Below are 24,146 nucleotides of genomic sequence, written 5' to 3'. Positions count from 1 at the left end.
GTGCACACATCAAACGCCAGTGCAAACTACACCCACGCACAACATCTGAAAAGGTTCTGCACTCTCGGGGTTGCATTGCACAACACAAAACATGCACACATTTAAAAACAATTTGACCTGAACAACAACCTTTTTTTCAGTCCAAATTTATGATTCTAAAAGAGACAACCACATTTGCTTGCAGTTACTATCTAAATGAACAAATTAAAGTGTTTATTTGTAGGGCAGTGAATACTCTCGTTCATCCAGGTCATTGTATTCCCAATAGGGATGCAATGGTTATAGAGTTTGACTGTACGATTTTAGTCTGATTAATAAACACAGTTCCACAATTATCAAAAATGGTTATGCATTGAATAATTTCACAACAACAAATTGATAAAATCACATATTACTTAGATTTGGATGTTACTCATTAATGTCATTAATAAGTTATCAAATTATAACATTTAAAAAACAAACAAAAAAAACGTATTATTATTGATAAATATGGCTGATATACACAGGAAACAGGACGTGTCACTGAGCAATGGGAGGGACACGCTAACAGCCAATCATGTAACAGTATCAACTATCAAATTTGGTTGTGCCGTCTTCCTGTCTCGCTGTAGATTCACTGTAAAATCTTGATTTATCAACTCAATAACAGAAACTTGTCTTTAGTTTTTTTGGTTTTAATGCAGACGGTGCGGCAAAATTCTAACACTTCCAATCTGTCAGTTTAATCAGTAGCTTCCCAAACTACTCTGTGTAGTGTTCAATAGTTTATACACTACTGCCACCTCGTGTCTCAAATCTGCAACTATCTTCAATTTTACTTTAAGTTTTTTATCACCATAGCGCGCTCATCCTACCTAGCTACCAGACACCCTCTCCACTGATAAATAGCACCCTTGGTAAGTTGGAAATTGTTTTTACTGTAATTATTGGCAGGCTTAAATACATCATAAAAAGTATCAATGATTTTCGATATCGATCAATATAAAAAATGTATATCATGATATAGTTTTCAGCCATATCGCCCAGCCCTATTGAGGTCTACATAACAGTAGTTATTTTTGGTCAACATTTAGCATAGATTGTGTTTCACAGAACATTTTCGAGCCGCTTTCTGATCACCTAATCTGGATTTGCCGTTTTGTGGGTGGTCTCATTTGCTGCCTCCATTTTCACTACGTCTTCTCCCCTACCACTTTGTTGTAGTTTTTAGTGCTTGCATAGCAAGTCAACTGAAAGATATAAGTGAAAACTATACGCTACTTAATATTACAAATGGCATCAGCAAAGGATACATGTCCATGTATGACCCAGTCTGCTCCACAACTAGCATGGCTGACGCACACAAGGCACTCGGGTATATTTATATCATATATGAATCATCCGCTGACTGTTTTCCCAATTTGTGACGTCACCAATTGTGCAGATTGCAAACAGCTAGTTTGGCGGAAGTCGGAAGGACGGCAAGATTATTTTTATAAATATATCATTTTTGGGACTGCATAAGTCCCAAAAATGATTTCACATTTTTGGGACTTATGCAGATCCCAAATACACAACAGCAGGTACCAATAGGTAAGAAAAGTTGGTTTTGCATAATAGAGCCCCTTTAATACTAAAATTAACTTATTGTTCCCCAATGAGAAAATGTTGCTCCTTGTGGGAAATAAACTCAAGTGTTATTGCCACAACTGTCAACTATGCCTATGTATTCATTTTTAATAATCTATTTTATGCCATGTTAATAACTAGAATCCACATAGTTAGATCCCACCATGGTATACGCTGTTATCCTAAGCTCCTGATTATTGTTCTACATTTGCAATATTAACTTGCAATGCCTATAATAGATTCAACACAGACAGGAAAAAGCAATGTCAAACGTTAAATGGTCACTAAATGAAACCCTTGACAGCGGACCTGTGTACATTGAACTGAGTCAATGCTAAGCTACTGTATTTAACCATTTACCAAATTAATTATTTATTAAGTAACTTGCAACTAACGTAATTTAACTCAGTTATTATGTCTTACCTTTGGCCTGTAAAGCTCGGTGGTTTTTTTAAGTACCCGAAGTGTTTCGACACTTTTTTTGTTGGGAAAGTTTACTACTTTTTCCTGTTGCCATTTTTAAGCTAATGCTTGAAGCATTTTTGCTGTATTTTTGTAACGTATCTCTCAATATGTGTGTGTAAAAGCTTGTGCAAAAGCGCTAGTGTAATTTTGTTTTTGTTCCATGCAGGTTGTGCCCAAAATTACGTACCAGCATAATGTTTGTTTATCGCGAGTTAAGGGGACTGAAACACTGTTGTGGAGCCTTTGCGATTAAATAACTGTGACGTTTTTAATCACGGTTAATAGTAAAACTGATGGTTGCATCAAAATGGTTGCATCCCTAATTCTCAGGGCAACTATTGATCAAAATTGGAACTTGCTGGAGCTGTGCCTGATATCACGTTATTTCAATTAATGGGAACATTTTACAGACAAAACACGGTTGTGCTATTACCTCACGTACTCCACACCTACCACCCCTGGGGGGCCAAATCCAGCCTGGGAATAATACCATACCGCCCCCTGAAATAATTTCAAAACTTGGGAGGCAAACACTTTTTGCAGCAAATTCCTTAAAAAAGAATAGCGTGCTCCTGTTGTATAGAGGAAATTAGACAACTGTAAACACATTGACCGATCCTTGCATTGACATTTTAACCCTGCTATCAAACTGGGGTCCAGACTTGTGATTTTCATTAACGAGACGTTTCTCAAGGCACCCCTTTAAGTCCTCTCTTTTTTGGAAGTTACATATTTTTTCCCCATGTGATTTATGTAACTAGGGTGTCATTATATTATACGAGTAGTGTTTCTATTTAAGTCCCTCTCTTTTTCATCATTTAGGCTATTCACTATAGTTCAGGGCAGCACGGTGGTAGAGGGGTTAGTGCATCTGCCTCACAATACGAAGGTCCTGAGTAGTCTTGGGTTCAATCCCGGGCTCGGGATCTTTCTGTGTGGAGTTTGCATGTTCTCCCCGTGACTGCGTGGGTTCCCTCCGGGTACTCCGGCTTCCTCCCACCTCCAAAAACATGCACCTGGGGATAGGTTGATTGGCAACACTAAATTGGCCCTAGTGTGGGAATGTGAGTGTGAATGTTGTCTGTCTATCTGTGTTGGCCCTGCGATGAGGTGGCGACTTGTCCAGGGTGTACCCCGCCTTCCGCCCGATTGTAGCTGAGATAGGCTCCAGCGCCCCCCGCGACCCCAAAGGGAATAAGCGGTAGAAAATGGATGGATGGATGGAACTAGAGTTCAGTTCAAAAAACTTGTGAGAGAATCACATTTTTTGCATATACAAGTAGATTGACTAGCTTTTCTGCAGAAAGTACTTCAAAACAGCAGAGCGCTCCTGTAACTCTGACAAAATAAATAGACCAAAACCAAATGTCTACTGTAGAGGACGCTGGTTCTCCAGAATGTACAAAATAAGACTAATATTGAAGGGAGAAGTTCGGCCCCCCGGTCCTTAGCGTTCTGGAATTGTGGCCTCAAAACTATTAAGTTAAATATCCCTGCTTTAAGGGAATAGCACCAAGAAACACTGTTCTATTAATTACTCTCCCAGGGAAAAGCTTGTCCAAGCTGATCTCATTAGTGTTCAGTTGAGTTCAAGTCAGAAATTTTGGTAGGCCAATCAAGTCTTTTTTCATTCCCAAATTCTGGAGGTAGTCTTTATTGTTGTTGTCTTGGAGGATCACGTTCAGTCCCAAAGTGTGGAGACATGGGATTGCCTTCAGTGATGACAAGCCTTTTTTTGTCAGTGATAGCGATGCCGCCTCACACCACAGTGATGCATCTGGATGTAAGGCTACCTTAAAACGAGCCAAAGGCAGTAGAATAAACTGTGACATTGGCTGTCAATGTTTGCACATCTTACCTGTGTAACACACTAAACTTAGTTGTGCTGTTCATCCTACCACCCATCCATTTTTCTACCGCATGTCCCTCTCGGGGTCACAGGGGGCTGGAACCTATCCCAGCTGCACTCGGGCGGTAGACCGGGTACACCCTGGACAAATCGCCACCTCATCGCTGGGCCAACGCAGATAAACAGACAACATACAACATACACACACACACATTAGGACCAATTTTAGTGTTGCCAATTAGCCCATCCCCAGGTGGAGGTGGGAGGAAGCCACAGTACCTGGAGAGAACCCCCGCAGTCACGGGGAGAACATGCAAACTCCACATAGAAAGACCCCGAGCCCGGGAATCGAACCCAGGACCTTCTTATTGTGCAGCAGGAGCACTAACCCCTCTTTCACAGTGCTGCCTGCTGTTCATCCTACAAATACAGTAAATGTTCTTTACAAATGGGACATAATTTGACAAGACAACTATGTAAAAACGTGTTTAGAGTGTCTGCCCTGAGATCGGTAGGTTGTTGGTTAAAGTTAAAGTACCAATGATTGTCATACCAATGAGTCATACCAAAGACTATAAAAATGGGACCCATTACCTCCCTGCTTGGCACTCAGCATCAAGGGTTGGAATTGGGGGTTAAATCACCAAAATGATTCCCGGGCGCGGCCACCGCTGCTGCCCACTGCTCCCCTCACCTCCCAGGGGGTGATCAAGGGTGATGGGTCAAATGCAGAGAATAATCTCGCCACACCTAGTGTGTGTGTGACAATCATTGGTACTTTAACTTTAACTTTTAACTTTATGACATATAATTTATTGGCAAGAATATTTGTAAAAACACAAACATACAGAAACATTTGGTTTCATATTTATTCATACTGTATTTGTTATTGAATGTATGAACATATGACAGTCAGGGAACTTTTTTCAACAAAATGCCCGCTGAGTGACAGCGTCTCCAAGTATCTCCACGATTACTGAGAGAATTGTATTTTCAGTTATACTAACATCTTCAATCAATGCTGTTTGGTCGATGTTCACAGTCATGCTTGTTAATGTTTGCTGTTTTTATGCTTTGCTGTGTTATTGCCCATAACAACTTCCACTGAGCAGTTTAAAAAACATGCTTGTTGGTAATTTCACAGTTTTGGTTTCGAAACAAATATACTGTAGTTACACAAGTCTCCCAATGCAACCTACCAAAATTCACTGAGCATATTGCACAACAACTTTGTTGCACTGGTAAGTTGAATGGTGAAAAAAACATCCTACTTTGTTAAAAAAAAAAAAAAAAAAAAAAAAAGAGACCAAACTCATCATGGCTTTGTATTTTTCATGTTTAATAATGATTATTTTCCATTCTCAGCTAAGTTTTTTTAAATAACAAACCTCCCTGAATAATCCCCCTCAACCTCCCCCCAACCCGCAATCACACACCCCCATAGCATCGAAGAAACACTGTGGGAGAGGATAGAACAAAATTATTTTTTGTCTGTCTTTCATCTTGGTGACCAGAAGGGATTTTTGCCACCGGGAATCTTGTGATGCTACAATGCAGTCTCATGGTGACTTTTGCAAAATGAGGAATGTGATAGTTCTGCTATAAACAGAGTGCTAGGCCATCATCAGGTATATTATATGCAGAAATCATGCAGTGCTACTATCTCTTACTATTTCTATGGCTGAAAGCACAACCAACACAAAAATAACACATCTATTTGCATTGCATTGTGAGGGGCATTTTTACTTCACAATGACCTACTTAGCAACTGTATTCATTTAAATTTTAATATAATCCTGTGTTTTGTTTGAAGTTCATTATTTTATATGAATACCGCTTGAGAGTTGCTGTGAATCATTCTGTTGCATAGCAACCAGTTGGGCGCGGCACTGCTTGATCTCCTGCTGTGTCGTGCGTGATGATGGTGGTTGGTTCTGTTTATGATTAGAGAAGCAGAACATTTGCTTTTAACTCATCTCGTTGATTGTTGAAGTGCATTCGATTGATGGGACGTGTGCAGTCACTTTAACAGCCATCATAAAGCCAGTATCTATCACTAATGATACAAAATAATGATACATATAGTATGAAGCTCCTTAATTAAATATAACAGATATTTCACATACCAGTATTTTGATACATTCCAATGATACGATTGAGTCACAATAAGTATCAAGCTACACTGATCCAAAATGGTGTGATTTACTACAAATACAATACAGTTTCACTCCCTACTATGATACAGTTTCACTCCCTATTATGATACAATTACCTCCAATTGAGAGGAACGATCATTGAACAAAACTTGACAACACAGTTTTATATGATACAGTGCAAAGAATAAACATAAGCAAATAAACACGCTATTACGAACTAGTGTCAAGAGTATATATAGTACCAACGTTCCCTTATGAGGGACTGTTCGGGACATTATTCAGAATTACCTCTTACATACACTACTATAACGCTCTCAAATAAACGGTCATTTTTTTCTTTCACTCACAATACTTAAACACTCTTACATACACTACTGAATCACATTCACACACTACTACAATTAACTGTGTGTGAGAGAAAACATTTTTAGTTTATGTGAGTGTTAAAGTAGTATGTATTACAGAATTTTAGAGTGTGTATTAACGGATTTCAGTAGTGTGCAAGAGAGGATTTCACTTTAAACGGAAGGCATTTCAGTTAAAACAGAAGGCATTTTAGTTAAACGGAAAGGCCTTACGGTCAACAAAAATGCTCAGCCCTTTCCAGCCACGTTGTTCACGAACAATAATGTCTGCCCAACAAGTAGCCTAACGGAGGCTGAAGCTCTGCTTCACAGTGTACTGGCTTCAGCGGAGAATATAATAACATTGTCAAATGCGACCGTTGCACTTCCAAGCCGCAAAACCTTGAACGGTCCCATAGCGTCGCCTTTTCCCTCCTCACAACAAAGCAGCATGGCGCCGCATGCTGCAGCTTCAGCCCAAAGAGAGTGTCATCAAGCGCAATATTTCAGCTCATGGACATCAAGCACAATAAATAATAAACCTTAAAGGCACTTCCTTTGCGTACCGGCCCAGTCACATAATATCTACGGCTTTTTACACACACAAGTTAATGCAATGCATACTTGAACAACAGTCATACAGGTCACACTGAGGGTGGCCGTATAAACAACTTTAACACTGTTACAAATATGCGCCAGACTGTGAACCCACACCAAACAAGAATGACAAACACATTTCGGGAGAACATCCGCACCGTAACACAACATAAACACAACAGAACAAATACCCAGAACCCCTGGCAGCACTAACTCTTCCGGGACACTACAATATAAACCCCCCGCTACCCCCCCCCCTCCCACACACAGTCACACACACACCTCAACCCCGCCCACCTCAACCTTTTCATGCTCTCTCAGGGAGAGCATGTCCCAAATTCCACGCTGCTGTTTTGAGGCATGTTAAAAAAAATAATGCACTTTGTGACTTCAATAATAAATATGGCAGTGCCATGTTGGCATTTTTTCCCATTACTTGAGTTGATTTATTTTGGAAAACCTTGTTACATTGTTTAATGCATCCAGCGGGGCATCACAACAAAATTAGGCATAATAATGTGTTAATTCCACGACTGTATATATCGGTGTCGGTTGATATCGGAATCGGTAATTGAGAGTTGGACAATATCGGAATATCGGATATCGGCAAAAAAGCCATTATCGGACATCTCTAGTGCGAATTCCACTGTCATTTATTAAGAATGTTAATTAAAAGATATTTATCCTTAAATGCTGCTACTAGATTTCATAAATGCTAATAAAAAGATGTATTTTACAGACATAAAATTACAAGAGTGTACACTTTATCCCATGCATACATCTCATTGTGCAATAAATGTGATCTCTTAAAGGCTTATAAATCATTTCCAAAGTAGGACCCCCACCCAGACATACAATACTTGTACATAGCTCATGAAAAACAAAATGTTTTTATTTTCATTGTCAGTGGGCCAAATCACCAATATTAAAAAAATAACATAATGAAGTGTTTGTGTATCTGAGTTGGCTCTGCGATGAGGCCGTGACTTGCCCAGGGTGTACCCCGCCTTCCGCCCAAGTGCAGCTGGGATAGGCTCTAGCACCCCCGTTACCCCGAGAGGGACAAGCGGTAGAAAATGGATGCATAGACTGCTGTCATTTGATTATAATAATGAGACATTTAACTTATTATGTCAGGTTTGGGACAGGTGTGCTGCTCGTATGGCAGTAGCGTGCACTTCTGATGTTGCTCACATGTCCTCCACTGAAGCTCAGGAAGTTTTTGCGTTTGCTCAGATGCATGATAAATTGGACGGAACATTATACAGTTCCCTTTAAAGTTTAGTTACTCACTTTTGTAACTTCCATTAGTTGACGTGCTCGTTTGAGTGTAGCCTTATGTACGTTTGGTTTTCAGGGTCATTTTTCAGTCATTCTGTAAGCGAAAAAAATACAAAAGCCACTAAAAATGTTGACAATATACCTCAGGCAGCACTTAGGACAACCCCAGTCTACGACTTTTTTTCCCGGCAAGTGCACCAATGCAAAAAAAAAAAAGCAAGTGTATGAACAGTGTGAAATAGTATTACATTTATTGTTTTTATTATTGTATTTTATTTATTGATAGTTCCAGCTTCTAGAAGCGTTTTTGATCTCTACTGAACAAATGGTGGCCCGTCACACTGCTTTCTTTTTAACCACTTGTCTACAAACCCCGTTTCCATATGAGTTGAGAAATTGTGTTAGATGTAAATATAAACGGAATACAATGATTTGCAAATCCTTTTCAACCCATATTCAATTGAATGCACTACAAAGACAAGATATTTGATGTTCAAACTCATAAACTTTATTTTTTTTTTTGTAATAATTAACTTAGAATTTCATGGCTGCAACACGGGCCAAAGTAGTTGGGAAAGGGCATGTTCACCACTGTGTTACATCACCTTTTCTTTTAACAACACTCAATAAATGATTTGGAACTGAGGAAACTAATTGTTGAAGCTTTGAAAGTGGAATTCTTTCCCATTCTTGATTTATGTAGAGCTTCAGTCACTCAACAGTCCGGGGTCTCCGCTGTCGTATTTTACGCTTCATAATGCGCCACACATTTTCGATGGGAGACAGGTCTGGACTGCAGGCGGGCCAGGAAAGTACCCGCACTCTTTTTTTACGAAGCCACGCTGTTGTAACACGTGCTGAATGTGGCTTGGCATTGTCTTGCTGAAATAAGCAGGGGCGTCCATGAAAAAGACGGCGCTTAGATGGCAGCATATGTTGTTCCAAAACCTGTATGTACCTTTCAGCATTAATGGTGCCTTCACAGATGTGTAAGTTACCCATGCCTTGGGCACTAATGCACCCCCATACCATCACAGATGCTGGCTTTTGAACTTTGCGTCGATAACAGTCTGGATGGTTCGCTTCCCCTTTTGGTCCGGATGACACAATGTCGAATATTTCCAAAAACAATTTGAAATGTGGACTCGTCAGACCACAGAACACTTTTCCACTTTGCATGAGTCCATCTTAGATGATCTCGGGCCCAGAGAAGCCGCCAGCGTTTCTGGATGTTGTTGATAAATGGCTTTCGCTTTGCATAGTAGAGCTTTAACTTGCACTTACAGATGTAGCGACGAACTGTATATTTGTGACAGTGGTTTTCTGAAGTGTTCCTGAGCCCATGTGGTGATATCCTTTAGAGATTGATGTCAGTTTTTGATAGGGTGCCGTCTGAGGGATCGAAGGTCAAGGTCATTCAATTTTGGTTTCCGGCCATGCCGCTTACGTGGAGTGATTTCTCTAGATTCTCTGAACCTTTTGATGATATTATGTACCGTAGATGTTGAAATCCCTAAATTTCTTGCAATTGTACTTTGAGAAGCGTTGTTCTTAAACTGTTTGACTAATTGCTCACGCAGTTGTGGACAAAGGGGTGTACCTCGCCCCATCCTTTCTTGTGAAAGACTGAGCATTTTTTTGGGAAGCTGTTTTTATACCCAATCATGGCACCCACCTGTTCCCAATTAGCCTGCACCCCTGTGGGATGTTCCAAATAAGTGTTTGATGAGCATTCCTCAACTTTATCAGTATTTATTGCCACATTTCCCAACTTCTTTGTCTTGTGTTGCTGGCATCAAATTCTAAAGTTAATGATTATTTGCAACAAAAAAAAATGTTTATAAGTTTGAACATCAAATATGTTGTCTTTGTAACATATTCAACTGAATATGGGTTGAAAATGATTTGCAAATCATTGTATTCCGTTAATATTTACATCTAACACAATTTCCCAGCTCATATGGAAACAGGGTTTGTATATACCTGTATGTTTCACGGGAAGGCCAAGTGGATGAAACAGGAGAATGTAATGATTTTAAGAGGGTCTCAAGGCTCTGGCATCTCCTTGTCAATATCTGAGCATGACTCCGAGCCAATAAGTTTCTTCTTATTTTGAATTGGGACTGGTTGTTGTCTCTCTCTGATTGTTTGAGATCAACCTGTGACTCTTTTAATCTTGCACAGTTCATTAGCGGCTTAACCCATCCAAAACCTTAAATGCTCAGAGAATTATTCTCTTTTAGATCTCTTTCTAAACACATACTCCTCATGAATACTCTTATATTGGCATTTTTGAAAATTATTTGTTGTGATGATGTGTTATTGTCACTGTTAAGCATGGTAAGCTACCACAAATTATTTTAACCCTTGTGTGGTGTTCATATTGTTGTTACTCAGCCAGTGTTTGTTGGTCTGATGGACCTGTTGCATTTTGTGGCTTTTAATGCCTCACAATCAAACACTTTTATGTTAAAATACTGAACAGATGTTTACCTTATCCCAAAAAACACCTGTAATGAAGTGCTTTGAGAGGCTGGTAAAGGAATACATTGTCTCCAGACTTCCCCCCACATTCGACCCATACCAGTTTGCTTATCGCCCTAACCGCTCCACAGAGGACGCTATGTCCTCTGCACTCCACCTGAGCTTAGAACATCTGGAAGGAAAGGACACACACGTGCGGATGTTGTTTCTGGACTTCAGCTCGGCATTCAACACCATCATCCCGCAGCACTTGGTGAGCAAACTGGCCCCCCTTGGATTCAGTACCCCCCTATGCAACTGGCTGCTTGACTTCCTCACAGACAGACCACGGTCTGTGAGAGTGGGCGACAACACCTCCAGTGCCATCTCCCTGAGCACCGCTCCCCGCAGGGCTGCATCCTGAGTCCGCTGCTGTTTACGTTGATGACCCATGACTGCTGCGCCAGGTGCACTACTAACCACATTGTGAAGTATGCGGACGACGCAAAAGTAGTGGGCCTCATCCGTGACAACATCGACATGGACTACAGGGAGGAGGTGAAACATCTGGTTGACTGGTGCAGAACCAACAACCTGGTCCTGAACGTCGACAAGACCAAGGAGATCTACGTTGACTTCAGGAAGCACCAGTCCAGCCACACTCCACTCTTCATCAACAGCACAGCGGTGGAGATGGTAAGCAGCACCAAGTTCCTTGGGGTGCAGATAACTGACAATATGACCTGGTCCCTACACACTTGTAAAAAGAGCTCAGCAGCGCATGCACTTTTTGTGTCAGATGAAAAGAGCGAAGCTCCCTCCCCCCATTCTCACCACATTCTACAGAGGCACTATAGAGAGCCTACTGACCAACAGCATCTCTGTCTGGACTGGAGCCTGCAATGCCTCAGACTGGAAGTCTCTCCAGAAAGTGGTGAGGACGGCGGAAAAGATCATCAGGACTCCTCTTCCTCCTATCCAGGAGATCGCAAAAAGCCGCTGCCTGACCAGGTCTCAGAAAATCTGCAAAGACTCCTCCCACCCCCACCAAGGACTGTTTTCACTGCTGGACTCTAGAAAGAAGTTCCGCAGCCTCCGAACCAGAACCTCCAGGTTCTGTAACAGCTTCTTCCCTCCAGCCGACTCTTGAACGCATCATAATTATCCCCTCAACTTCCCCCAAAATGGATTAACTTGCTGGAATAAAAAAGACAATATAACATCCATCCATAAACGTGGATGCATATGAAAAAGTGCAATATATTTATCTATACAGTAACCTATTTATTTATTTATATATGCACCTTATTGCTTTTTTATTCTGCACTACCAAGAGCTGATGTAACGAAATTTCGTTCTTATCTGTACTGTAAAGTTCAAATTTGAATGACAATAAAAAGTAAGTCTAAGTCTAAATACCAGTTGAGGATAATTTCTAATTATCGAAATTATGTCGATAATACATTTTATCTCAGATACAGGAGGTACAATACATTTTCTGTACTGTTTGTAGAATATTTAACCAGCTCAACATGCTTACTGAGGTACTGGAGCATGGCAGTTTACCCAACCAGTCCATACTGAATGTGCTTTGTTGACTTGGCGTAAGATTGGTGCAGTGTCCACAATTGATAAAAAAAAACCTTGTTGTTCCAACCTCCATTTATTCCCAAATAGAAAGTTGCTAGTTGATGTGCCTTGTGCAATAAATAATGCTTGGCCACCTTAAGTCAGCAAATTATTAGTGAACATTAAGTTGAAAGTATTAATAAACACAGGGGAAAAAATGTATAGAATATCCAGAGTTTTTGGTGTCTGTAGCTAAATTCATGTTTCTTTTAGTCTATGCTATTTGGACTGGCAGCAATGTTTTGATCATTATCAGAGTAGTCCAACACTATTGTAGTACAAAGCAGAAGTTCATACATTACTTGTCTCTGAACACAGCACACTCCGTTTGTAACTTACAGTCTAAATGCCCTACAGGGAAGCAGAAGAGGGAGCAAGTTTGTTTTATGTGATCTTCTTCTTGATCGTCTTGATCTACAGTTCAACAAAATTTTAAATTGTGTTTCTAATATTCTTTGCAAAAGTGGAATTTTACCCATATTTTATATTGCTGAAAGTATATTAATGCAGGGGCATTTTTTTATTATGTTATCATTCTTAAACTTCTGATATCATGCTTTAACCTTTTTTTAAAATGTGTCTTTAGGAGGACGCTGCCAAGATGAAGAATCTTTCCTCGCAGCAAATGTTCCCAAAGTGGTGTTTCCTTGATTGTAAGTTAGACAACACAATTATCAAACTTTTCCATTGAGAGTATGAATTATAGTTGGAGTGATTACAGGACCCAAATGTATGCATAAGGATCAATTTGAGCAAATTTGGGGGGGGCATTCCATCCTTAGCCCCCCCCCAAAAATGTTAAAAAAGCGAGTTGATTTTTATGCCAACAATTGCTTCGAGGAAAGGGTGTCTCCTGACACTGATAAACACTGCTGGCATGCAAAACATTCGCAAACATATTGGACTTCTATCAAAACAGTCATTATTACATTTAGGTGTTTCTATTTTAACGCCTGTTTGGAACTAGATGGTTGCAAATTTTAATGTTCTCTGATAAAAGTTCATTTTTAAATGTTTGTGCTGTAACTCCAACCCAAAACAACAGCACAATTAAATAAGATATTTTTCATTGTACATGATAAATATATGAACCTTGTTTGAGCAGAGTCTTAGTTGGAGGGGTGATAGCATTGAACACAATTTTAGAAATGTATACTTTCACATAAGCATGCTTAAAGATTCCTTGTGGAATTTGAGCCAAAACAGATGCAGTCAAAATATAATAAAATTTGTGAACACCACAGATAAAGAAAAAAAAAATTAAAAGTAACCTGGGCTAGTAAGTGACTTTCGATGCTCAAATCCAAATGATAATGCTAATGTTAGCTATGAGGAATGTGCGTGGTAGCAATAAATAGCCACCAGCGTGATAGTTTCACTACTACTTCCTTCGAAAAAAATCCCACGCTTGCAGTTTGCTTCGGACCTGCATCTGCCCCAATATATTTGTAGTTCATCCTGTCTTTACTGTTTACTCTGTTCATGTACTGTATACTGTACTGGATGCTGTTTTATTATGCTGTACATTTAATGCTTTACTGTTAAATATTATACATGATAATCAACTTGGGTGAGTGGGCTGTCTTTTCTGTAGAAAAAACGGCCTCTTAGAAACAAAAATAATGAAATAAATTTTTTTGGCCAAAACTCCACAAATGTGTGGGCCTGCAGATTCTAAATCATAAATATACAGAGTTCCATTTTATTGAAAACTAGTTTAGAATTATCTATAAACTACTTGAAATAATATAATCTGTAGTTGCAGCGTATCGGACCATTTTAGAATTCAGTGATTAAAAATCCAGAACATTCAGTGCCTGCATAGAGTAACATTATTTGTTCAATAGTGCTTTGCAGCAGTAGAAAAGTTTAAAATTCTACCTTTGCCTTAACAGCAACAACAGCTGATCGATTTTACAGAATAGACAGAGCACAGGTAAGTGTATTTCTATCTGTACTGACATGCGGTATAAATTTTCCCCTGCGTTAAAACTCTTGTTTCATCAGGAACATCTCAACTATGTATCAGAAATCTCACATGAGGAACTTTTTATCTTGGACACTGAACTGATTATGAGAACGTCTCCAACTGCCGTACCTGATTTGGTTCATCCTTTATCCAACTTGGCGAACTACGGGTAGGTAGAATATTGTCCTTTAAACTGCGTACATATTTGGTGTGGCATGACTCAGCCTATCTTGCACTAAAGGGAAATTACTATTTGAGTCCCTGCTGATTTCGTAAGTTCCACCCGGCACCCGCAAAGACAAGAACAATCTAAAATTCTCATCAAAGATTCTCCCCATTCATCATCTCCTCACTACAGTCTTTATAGCAGTTTTTTTTAAAGGGGAACTGCACTTTTAAAATGTAGCCTTGTCATTCACAATCATTATGAGAGAGAAGAAGACAAAAGTTTTTTGTTTTTTTTTGCTTTCTAACATAAAAATCGGCTTGTTCTTGGTGACTAGCAATGCAGCTAATGGGAGCAATCAATTCTACCACTAAATCAATTTAAAAATGCATTCAAAAACCATCAGCAATACTTAATTTATGTTCCATAACTTGCATATTAACCAAACTGTAGCGACATTGTTATTGTAAGAGCGAACACTGAGGAACTATTTTTCTAGCGTACTGACATATTGGCGTGCTACGGTATTATTAATCATGGGTAAGCACGCCATTTATGTCGAAATAGCTTGTCTTCAAGTTCCACATTTTGCAGCTTCGGTTCACTTTCACCTCACTCTCTCAGCTTCCGTCTGCTCCACCGTCCCATTCTTCCTTCGTACTGGCTTCTAGAAGCAATAGTTCATCCTCCATTAATTCAGATTCAAAAAGATAAGGTTGTGAAGTTTAAATGGAAATACATGTGGCAAAAAATTTGTTCTGGCAATGTTAAAAATGACCAAAATTCGGTAAATATTGAACATGTTACATATTGTTATGAATGTGTTTGTTACTACATTGCAGAGGTGTGGACTCGAGTCATGAATTTGATGACTTTAGACTCGACTTGACAAAATTTAAAGAGACTTGCAACTCGACTTAGACTTTAACATCAATGACTTGTGACTTCACTTGGACTTGAGCCTTTTGACTTGACAAGACTTACTACTTTCCCCAAAACCCCAAAATTAAAAAGTTATTTGGGAGCGCTCCATACGTCTGTGTCTAACAGCGTGTTGTTCCTGTCAGCTGGTATGCTCTCAGTACAACAGGCAATCAAATTAGATCTACGTTGTTTTCATCCCACAGCATTCATCCAATCAAATTGCAGGACAACCAATGAAGAAGTGTTGTCAAACAACGCGCCAGTGAGAAAAAATTATGCCAAAGTTGGTTTCGTTCGGGTATAAAAACTACGACTTGGTCAACAAAAAACAAATTGCCGTATGCAAATCACGCAGTTCCAACTTCGTTCGACATTTGAAGATGCACAAAGAAGGGTAAGTTTTGAATGTAAGCTAACGTTTATTGGCTAAGTAACGTGACTTTTATTTGCTGTGTAGTTAAATCAGTGAGTCTGTAAACTCACTGCTAACGCTATAACCATAGACATCTTATAAGTAGACGCAGTATCGAGCGCTACTGCCTACTGGCGCATGAAGAGACGCGGGGCCGCCATCTTGGAGTGGGGATCCGCTCCACTCAGTGCAATTCATATGGCAGGAGCAATGAACTGTCAGCGCATTTAATGAATCTTATCTCACTGAATACCACTGATTTTCACGCGTCTTTGTGTCATACGCTATTATAACGGACACATGTTTTGGCGTGTTTTATTATTCATAGTTTGCTTAACAGTAATATAATATTCTTATACGAATATTCTTATACCGGACGTCCGAGATCACAACTGAGAATATAATCCCAGAGAAGGGGGAAAAAAACGGTCAACTATTTTTAAGTTGAAGAAACAATATGATTAGATTATATATACATGCTACATAAAAAATGTATGAATACATTACATATCTATACATCTTAGGGACCTATAGACTTTCTCTGCTGCTGTTGCTGCAGCAGCAGAGAGTTTATTCTGTCTTGACACTTTGTATTGATTTTTGTATTACATTCTTCCCTTAAATGATAATGTTTACAGTGATTGTTATATATGTATTTTTTATGTATGTCGCTTTGGATAAAAGCGTCTGCCAAATACTTAAACATATATAAACACCTGAAAGTCTTTATATCAACTAAAACCACCAATCTGTTTCACTGGATTCAGAATAAAACCAAATGCTGTCTTACCCAACAATGTTAGTATTTGAATATTGTTACTTGAAGACTTATTCCTGGTTACAATTATACTGTTAAGAAAGTATTGTCTTGTATTTTGCCTAAAATGAGAATGCATCATAATCAGTGGCGGCTGGTGAATTTTGTTTTAGGTGGGGCTGAAAGTTTGTAAACCAAACCCCTGTAGGGGCGTCATCCTGCCCCAGAAGATTTATTTGTGATTTTCACATACAAATATTGAAGATCTTTGCTCCTTCTCAACTCTGTGGTAATATTATTTTCATAAAATACAACCAATAGTACGTTAATGTTAAATCTTACTTGTGAAAAGTAATCCCCCGATTCCTATTTTCAACAGTCCGCTCATTTGAGCAGGAAAACGCTGACACCAGCCCGGCATCTTTGTTTTCTACCTGTCAACTGTCAGTTTAGGCTGCTCGCCGGCTCCTCATCACCACTTCAAGATGGCGGCCAAATTGCTCGCGTCACAGCAGCCAATGCTGCGTCTACTTACTTACTTAAGATGTCTATGGTTATAACGTCATTGCAAACACGGCAATCTGTTGCGTCCACTGCAGTTCGCTACCTTAGTCATACTTTTTGTCAAGTGATTTTTTTTAAGCAGGGTTGCATGAGGTACCTACACATAACGCTACATTAGTCAATGTATCACACACAGTAACGTAACGTTAGACGGCGGTCAGCAGCACCGCGTATTTTAGCCACCTACAAAAAGACAAACATAGTCAAATAAAGGTCAGTTAAAATGTATACTATATTAAGAATGTGTGTACATATTGCATAGGGCCCTGACATCTAAAAAGTACAACTCTGTTCATTATTATGTTCATGTATTTGTTGTGTTTTTCATGTGTACGCACTAGAGATGCGCGGTTTGCGGGCACAACCGCGGAGTCCGCGGATTATCCGCGGATCGGGCGGATGAAATTTAAAAAAATTAGATTTTATCCGCGGGTCGGGTCGGGCGGTTGAAAAAAATAAAAAATAGATTTTAAATAGATTCAGGCGGGTGGCAGTTAAACCAATTCGGAAATATATATACATAGTTAAATGTTGTTACCCACATACGAAAAACGAGCAGGCACCTGCAGCATATGCCACAACAGAAGAAAAAAAAAAGAAGAGATGGACACTTTTACGGAGCGGAGAAGGGATGCCTCGCCGGGGTCCGGGACCGAGGCCCCTTCCCCCGAGAGGGACCCACCGGGAGCCGTAGCTGAGGCGATCCGCGAGAAGGGCCCGACGCACGTCCAGGGTCACCACCGCACCGACACCCCGCCTCGTCCGCCTTCGCCGCGGCCGGCGTCACGCGCAGCAGGTAAGCAGCTTACCTGCCCGACACCCCCGTGGCCGGGGGCTCGTAACAGGGGTCACTCCGCGCGCTCCGCCCGCGCAGCTTACCTGCCCGCCACCCCTGTTGCCGGGGGCGCGTAACAGGGGTCACTCCGCGCGCAGTGCGCTCACGAAAGGGGTGGGGCTCACCCTGGTAGATATAGACAGCAGGACGGTGGCCATGTAAGTCGTAACCCGCTAAGGAGTGTGTAACAACCCACCTGCCGAATCAACTAGCCCTGAAAATGGATGGCGCTGGAGCCTCGGGCCCATACCCGGCCGTCGCCGGCAGCGAGACGCGCTTGGAGGTGCGCTCAGCGCGGCTCCCATATGATTGCGCACTGGTGTGCGTCTGGGCCGTGACAGCGTGGCACGCGAATGTCTGTGCTGCATTGGATCAGTCTCCTTTCTTTAACAGGCAAAAGCTTTATAACCTCACTAATGCCTTGCATCGTCTATATTAGATATATAACAACGGGCGGGTGCGGGCGGATGCGGTTCTGGTCAAATGTTACATCGGGTGGATGGCGGATGGTTGACGACTTTCTGATGCGGTTGCGGATGAAATAATTGCCTATCCGCGCATCTCTAGTACGCACACATCAACACATACAGTATGAGATGAGATCAATGAGATAAGGTAAGAACAGGATAGAAACTGCTGTGGAACTAGTTACAATGCAATATGCCATGGAAATACAATGTTAACACTTTTGTACAAATAAGTACAGTTGCACTTGTTTTTTCAAATGTGTTTATTCTGTAAAGGAATGAGTTAAATGTTTAAAATGACTGGTTAATAGTGCTATTATGAAGTGCAATGTCAGCATTATTTTTTTCCTGCAATTTCAAATGCACTTGTTTAAATAAATAAATACAGCGTTTTAAAAGCATACACAATCTGTTTAAATATATTAGTCTGTGGTTGAAAGGACTTGAAAGGACTCGAAACTCAAAATGCAGGACTTGGGACTTGACTTGAGACTTTCCAGTCTTGACTTTGGACTTGACTCGGGACTTGCCTGTCTTGACTCGGGACTTGACTCGAGACTTGAGGGCAAAGACTTGAGACTTACTTGTGACTTGCAAAACAATGACTTGGTCCCACATATGCTACATTGTATAAAGACTTGAAGTGTGTATACAAAATGTTGAAGTTGTTTTAGTGGTAATTTTGGGCTGATCTCTCGGCATGTAATTTTGGGCTGATCTCTCAGCATTCTCAGAATCATCCTGAGCCCACAAGGTTTGATCTTGCATAGAACTGAAAAGCATTAGGTGATTGACTACTGTCAGTGGTCTTTATCTTATCAAGATTATTGCTGTAGGGGAAAAACGACTTTTGGTGCTTCATCGGCACACACTGCAACTGGTCTGCGGGTTTGGTAGGGCCTAATACTTATATCTAGGGATGGGAATTAATACGATTTGTATATTCCGATTCTACTTTGGTTTTTTAGCGATTCTCATTTCGATTCTCATTTGGAAAAAGGTGGTTCAAACAGGCGATAAGCATTAACTTTGTTTAGTTGAGAAGTAACATGATTGTACAAATTCAGCAATTAAGTCATACAGGCCCATAGTATTCTTTTGGGCTTCCTTTGGAGATGGCACACAGGTCACAAATGTTAAAAATAGAAGGTTGTTTTGTTGAAGTTGTGTATCTTCTGGGTAATTATTTGGTGGGTGGCCGCGACTCCTGTGTTGTTTTAAATATAAACTGTTCAGTGATTACTAGTCTCTCGCGACACCCAGTCAATATATCTACGCCTATTCTCGTCTCCATTAATAACGTAAATGGCGCGTGACTTTTTCACCAACAACCCTGGCTCTTGTGTCATTTTAAAGACAAAAATCGTCAACTGATTTCTAGTTCGGCACGACAACCGGTTTATGTGTCTACACTCAGTTAACCTAAGGATTCATAGCTAAATCTTATCAATTGAGGGGGCTGTAACCGACATAGCCAAACCCGCCTCTTCTCGAACCGGAGATCCGATCGCATTGGTTTATCGTTAACAACCCTACCTTGGACTGGGTTTACTGTTATCTGATGCGAGCCTACAAGACTGTCTCCCCCCCATTTGAGCACGTCAGACCACCTGTATGCAAATAAATAATCAAGTAAAACGTTTAGAGGACTATAATTTTAGGAAATGGATAAGCACAGGCTTTTCCATTGTACTTGCACCACATCTTGGCGATGTGCAGAGCGATTGCTGCTTTAGTAATAGCTCTGTACATTGTGTTTCTTTCTCATCATACATGGTGCCTTGTGTCCATGATTCCACAACAGTAAGCATCTTTTTAGCAGGAGTGAGTTTGTTGTTGCCTTGTAAAGAGTTGCACTTCCCGCACACGGCAAGAAATGCAGGAATACGTTTGTTGTGCTGTGGCCTTTTTTAAACAAACTTTGCAGATGCAGTCAGTTGTTCCACGCCTGTTACCGCAAAACCAAATTACTGACACTTTTCTTTTCTCTGGAAAACACTTATCTCTCTCAATTGTTGATAGCATTAGCCATGTTTTGCTAGGTGTGTGAATGAGAAGGGTGGAAGCTCCGGAAGCTCCTGGAGACTTGCTGCAGCAAGAGGAGAAAAAAAAAGCTATCTTTTAAATCGTCAAAAAATCAAAAGTCAAATCAAAATCAATATATTGGCCAGTCCTAATCTGAACCCACAGGCAAGGAAAATTTCTAAAGCCCGAACAGGGAAAAAGAAGAAACCGTGAAAAGGGAACGCAGATGTGGGGACCCACTTCCAGGGTGACCGCTGCAATGGATGCCGAGTGACTTGTTACATCAAGCCAAAAGCTAACAGAGGGTAGTAGAGGCATCTTCCATGTAGACAAGTTGACAACACAGAGACGTCACCAGCTGTGGATAAAAAAGTGGTTGAGCAGATCGTCCGCCATTTTGTTAAGCAAAGGAGCTGGGTAGAGGTGCATGGGGGAAACACGAACTGACTTGCTCTGAGCGGGGTGTAAAATAAAATTATGCACAGAGCGTACACTTGTATTAAAATATTAATATTTATTTAACAGGAAATAATGGAATTGGTGGAACAAACATTTATTTGACGCTCAAAACTTAATATTAAGAATGTAATGACAACTACTATAATACGGTGTTACAATATTTATATACACAAAGTTGTATACATGAATTCTTTGCAATTCGGAGTGCATAACTTTAAGAAATCATATTTTAAGTATTATGTTCGATTACATTGCAACTATTTTCTGTTCCATCAGTAAAATGTAACATTTACATTTGATCATGTAGGTCAACCATTTATTTAGACAATTGTGACAAGAAAAAAATATCACTGATCTATAGTTTGTTTAAAAAGAAAAAGAAAAAACAACAACACTCAACGCTAGTGTACAGTGCATGAAAGTTTAAAAAATGACAAATACGCTCTTTTGGGTTGTCAAGTTGTGCAATTAATAGCTGAACGGTGTGGTGAGGACATCATTAAAGAGCAGGTATCTTGCTTATTATTTTGGCGGGTAAAATTGCGGCATCATGGTGGTTTACTACAAAAGTAGTTTGTTTTAAAGTAAGTATTTTTTAAATTGTTGTATTAACCTTTATTTAACCAGGAAAAAAATCCCACTGAGATTAAAAACCTCTTTTTCAAGGGAGTCCTGGTCAAGAGGCAGCAAAGTTACATTTACAATTACATTCACATTTCACACTCAGTTTAGATTTAAAAGCATTTAAGGATAAAAATTCAGTCAGATTCCAGTCTCTTTGTAGCATGTTCCAAGCACAAGGAGCTGTATAGACAAAAGCTTTTTTCCCCAGCTCAGTGCGATCAACAGCTGATCGTTGGATCTCAGAGCATAGGAGTGTGTACTTCTATGTGTAATCAATGTACAGATGTAACCAGTGACAGTGATAGTCCTAGTGGACAGAGAAGGCTATCCCACCCGAGAGTACAAGTCGTGTCATGGCTCTACAGTTTGTGATGAACCTCAAAGAAGCATGGTAAACAGAGTCGACTATTTGAAGACAGGAACGAGTAGCATTGATATAAAAAAGATCACCATAATCTAGTACAGATAAAAATGTGGCAGAAACAAAGCACTTTTTTATACCAAAAGAAAAACATTTTATTACGGAAGAAAAACCCCAATTTAAGATTTAGTTTCTTCATCAGTTTATCAATAAAATGTTTAAAAGTGAGGGAGTCATCAATTAAAACATCATGGCATTTATATTCATGTTGTTTTGTTTTCTACCCCGGCATAGAGGAAGTGCGTCCATATGTATTCTTTTCTCTTTCTTCCCAGTGTATGATACATTTTGTATTGCGTCTTGTTTTCCGGGGTGAAAAATCAAAACAGTGTACATTAAAGACCCACGTTCTGATTGTATACCCTTTGTGCTTTTCCACCCGCCCCTCTCCCACATGCAACAGTGATTGGCTATTTTCTCCCACCCACAGACAAAAGCTGAGACAGGCTCCAGCACCCCCCGCGACCCCAAAGGGAATAAGCGGTAGAAAATGGATGGATTTGTCAATCTTTTCGTCTAGTTTTTATTCGTTGACTAAATTGTCAATTCATTTTGTCATTGTTTTCGTCAACATGCTTTTGTTTTAATTTGTTATTGTTCTAATTTCGTCAAGGGAAAATTATTGATACTATACCATACCATACCAACTTTATTTATAAAGCCCTTTAAAAACAAGCACAGTTGAAGAACAAAGGGCTGTACACCATAAAGAAATAGAGGCAAAGGACAGACTAAAAAAATAACATTTAAAACAGAAGTAAAATACACATTGAAAAGCAAATACAAATTACCCTAGAAACAATTTGTTAGATAAAAAGCAGTTAAAAAGTTAAAAACAGTTAAAAAAGTAAAAAAAAAGTTAAAAACAGTTTAAAGTCTCATGCTGGGTTAAAAACCAGTGAATAAAAATGGGTTTTAAGAAGGGTCTCAAAAACAGCCAAAGAAGGCGCCTGTCTCACATGGAGAGGGAGATCGTTCCAGAGTTTGGGACCCGCAACAGAGAAGGCTCTGTTATTGATGATAACGAATCATTTTTAGTGAACAAAATTAACACTGGTGCCCCGTGTGCCGCTAGTTGAATAGGCCTGTTGTATACTAAACAAAGTTGATGCTAATCACTTGTTTGCTATCCTTTTGTCCAAATGAGAATCGACAAAGAACGGAATCGTTAAGCAGAATCGAAAGTGTAATCGTTATCTTAAAAATGTTATCAATTCCCATCCCCACTGGTACCTCTCCAGAAAGTATGCATTACAAACTGGTATCTTCTCCATACAGGAGAAGTGGGGAGGGGCATAGCAAAAAAAAAACAGCAGGTCAACTGGTCTAAACAGGATCTATTATGTGTATGAATCTAAATGCGTTTACTGAGGTAGCATCTCTAACTATTGCCGGAAAGGCAATAGTTTTTGACTGGGGTCAAAGTTAAATACACTATATTGCCAAAAGTATTTGGCCACCTGCCTTGACTCACATATGAACTTAAAGTGCCATCCCTTTTTCCTAATCCATAAGGTTCAATATGATGTCGGTCCACCTTTTGCAGCTATTACAGCTTCAACTCTTCTGAGAAGGCTGTCCACAAGGTTGCAGAGTGTGTTTATAGGAATTTTTAACCATTCTTCCAAAAGCGCATTGGTGAGGTCACACACTGATGTTGGTCGAGAAGACCTGGCTCTCAGTCTCCGTTCTAATTCATCCCAAAGGTGTTCTATCGGGTTCAGGTCAGGAGTCTGTGCAGGCCAGTCAAGTTCATCCACACTAGACTCTGTCATCCATGTCTTTATGGACCTTGCTTGGTGCACTGGTGCACAGTCCTGTTGGAAGAGGAAGGGGCCCGCTCCAAACTGTTCCCATAAGGTTGGGAGCATGGAATTGTCCAAAATGTTTTGGTAACCTGTAGCACCTAGCCCAACTTCTGAAAAACAACCCCACACCATAATTCCTCCTCTACCAAATTTCACACTCGGCACAATGCAGTCCGAAATGTACTGTTCTCTTGGCAACCTCCAAACCCAGACTCGTCCATCAGATTGCCAGATGGAAAAGCGTAATTCATCACTCCAGAGATACGTCTCCACTGCTCTAGAGTCCAGTGGCGACGTGCTTTACACCGCTGCATTTGACGCTT

General features: G+C 40.1%; 1 protein-coding gene across 7 annotated transcripts in view; it reads left to right on the top strand.

Annotated features, from left to right (window-relative positions):
• Window positions 1-24,146, top strand: part of LOC133617401 (diacylglycerol kinase zeta-like) — a 301,272-nt gene that overhangs the window by 201,687 nt on the left and 75,439 nt on the right. For all 7 annotated transcript variants that reach the window (XM_061977350.2, XM_061977363.2, XM_061977357.2 and 4 more), the window contains 3 exons: window positions 12,979-13,045; window positions 14,288-14,328; window positions 14,400-14,530. In XM_061977350.2, coding sequence (XP_061833334.1) covers window positions 12,979-13,045; window positions 14,288-14,328; window positions 14,400-14,530 — 239 coding nt within the window. The remainder of the gene's footprint in view (window positions 1-12,978; window positions 13,046-14,287; window positions 14,329-14,399; window positions 14,531-24,146) is intronic.

The sequence above is a fragment of the Nerophis lumbriciformis genome, linkage group LG01 (genome assembly GCF_033978685.3).
Source record: "Nerophis lumbriciformis linkage group LG01, RoL_Nlum_v2.1, whole genome shotgun sequence".
Taxonomy (NCBI): Eukaryota; Metazoa; Chordata; class Actinopteri; order Syngnathiformes; family Syngnathidae; genus Nerophis; species Nerophis lumbriciformis.
The sequence above is the reverse complement of the archived record's forward strand: the minus strand, read 5'-3'. Positions and strand labels throughout refer to the sequence as shown.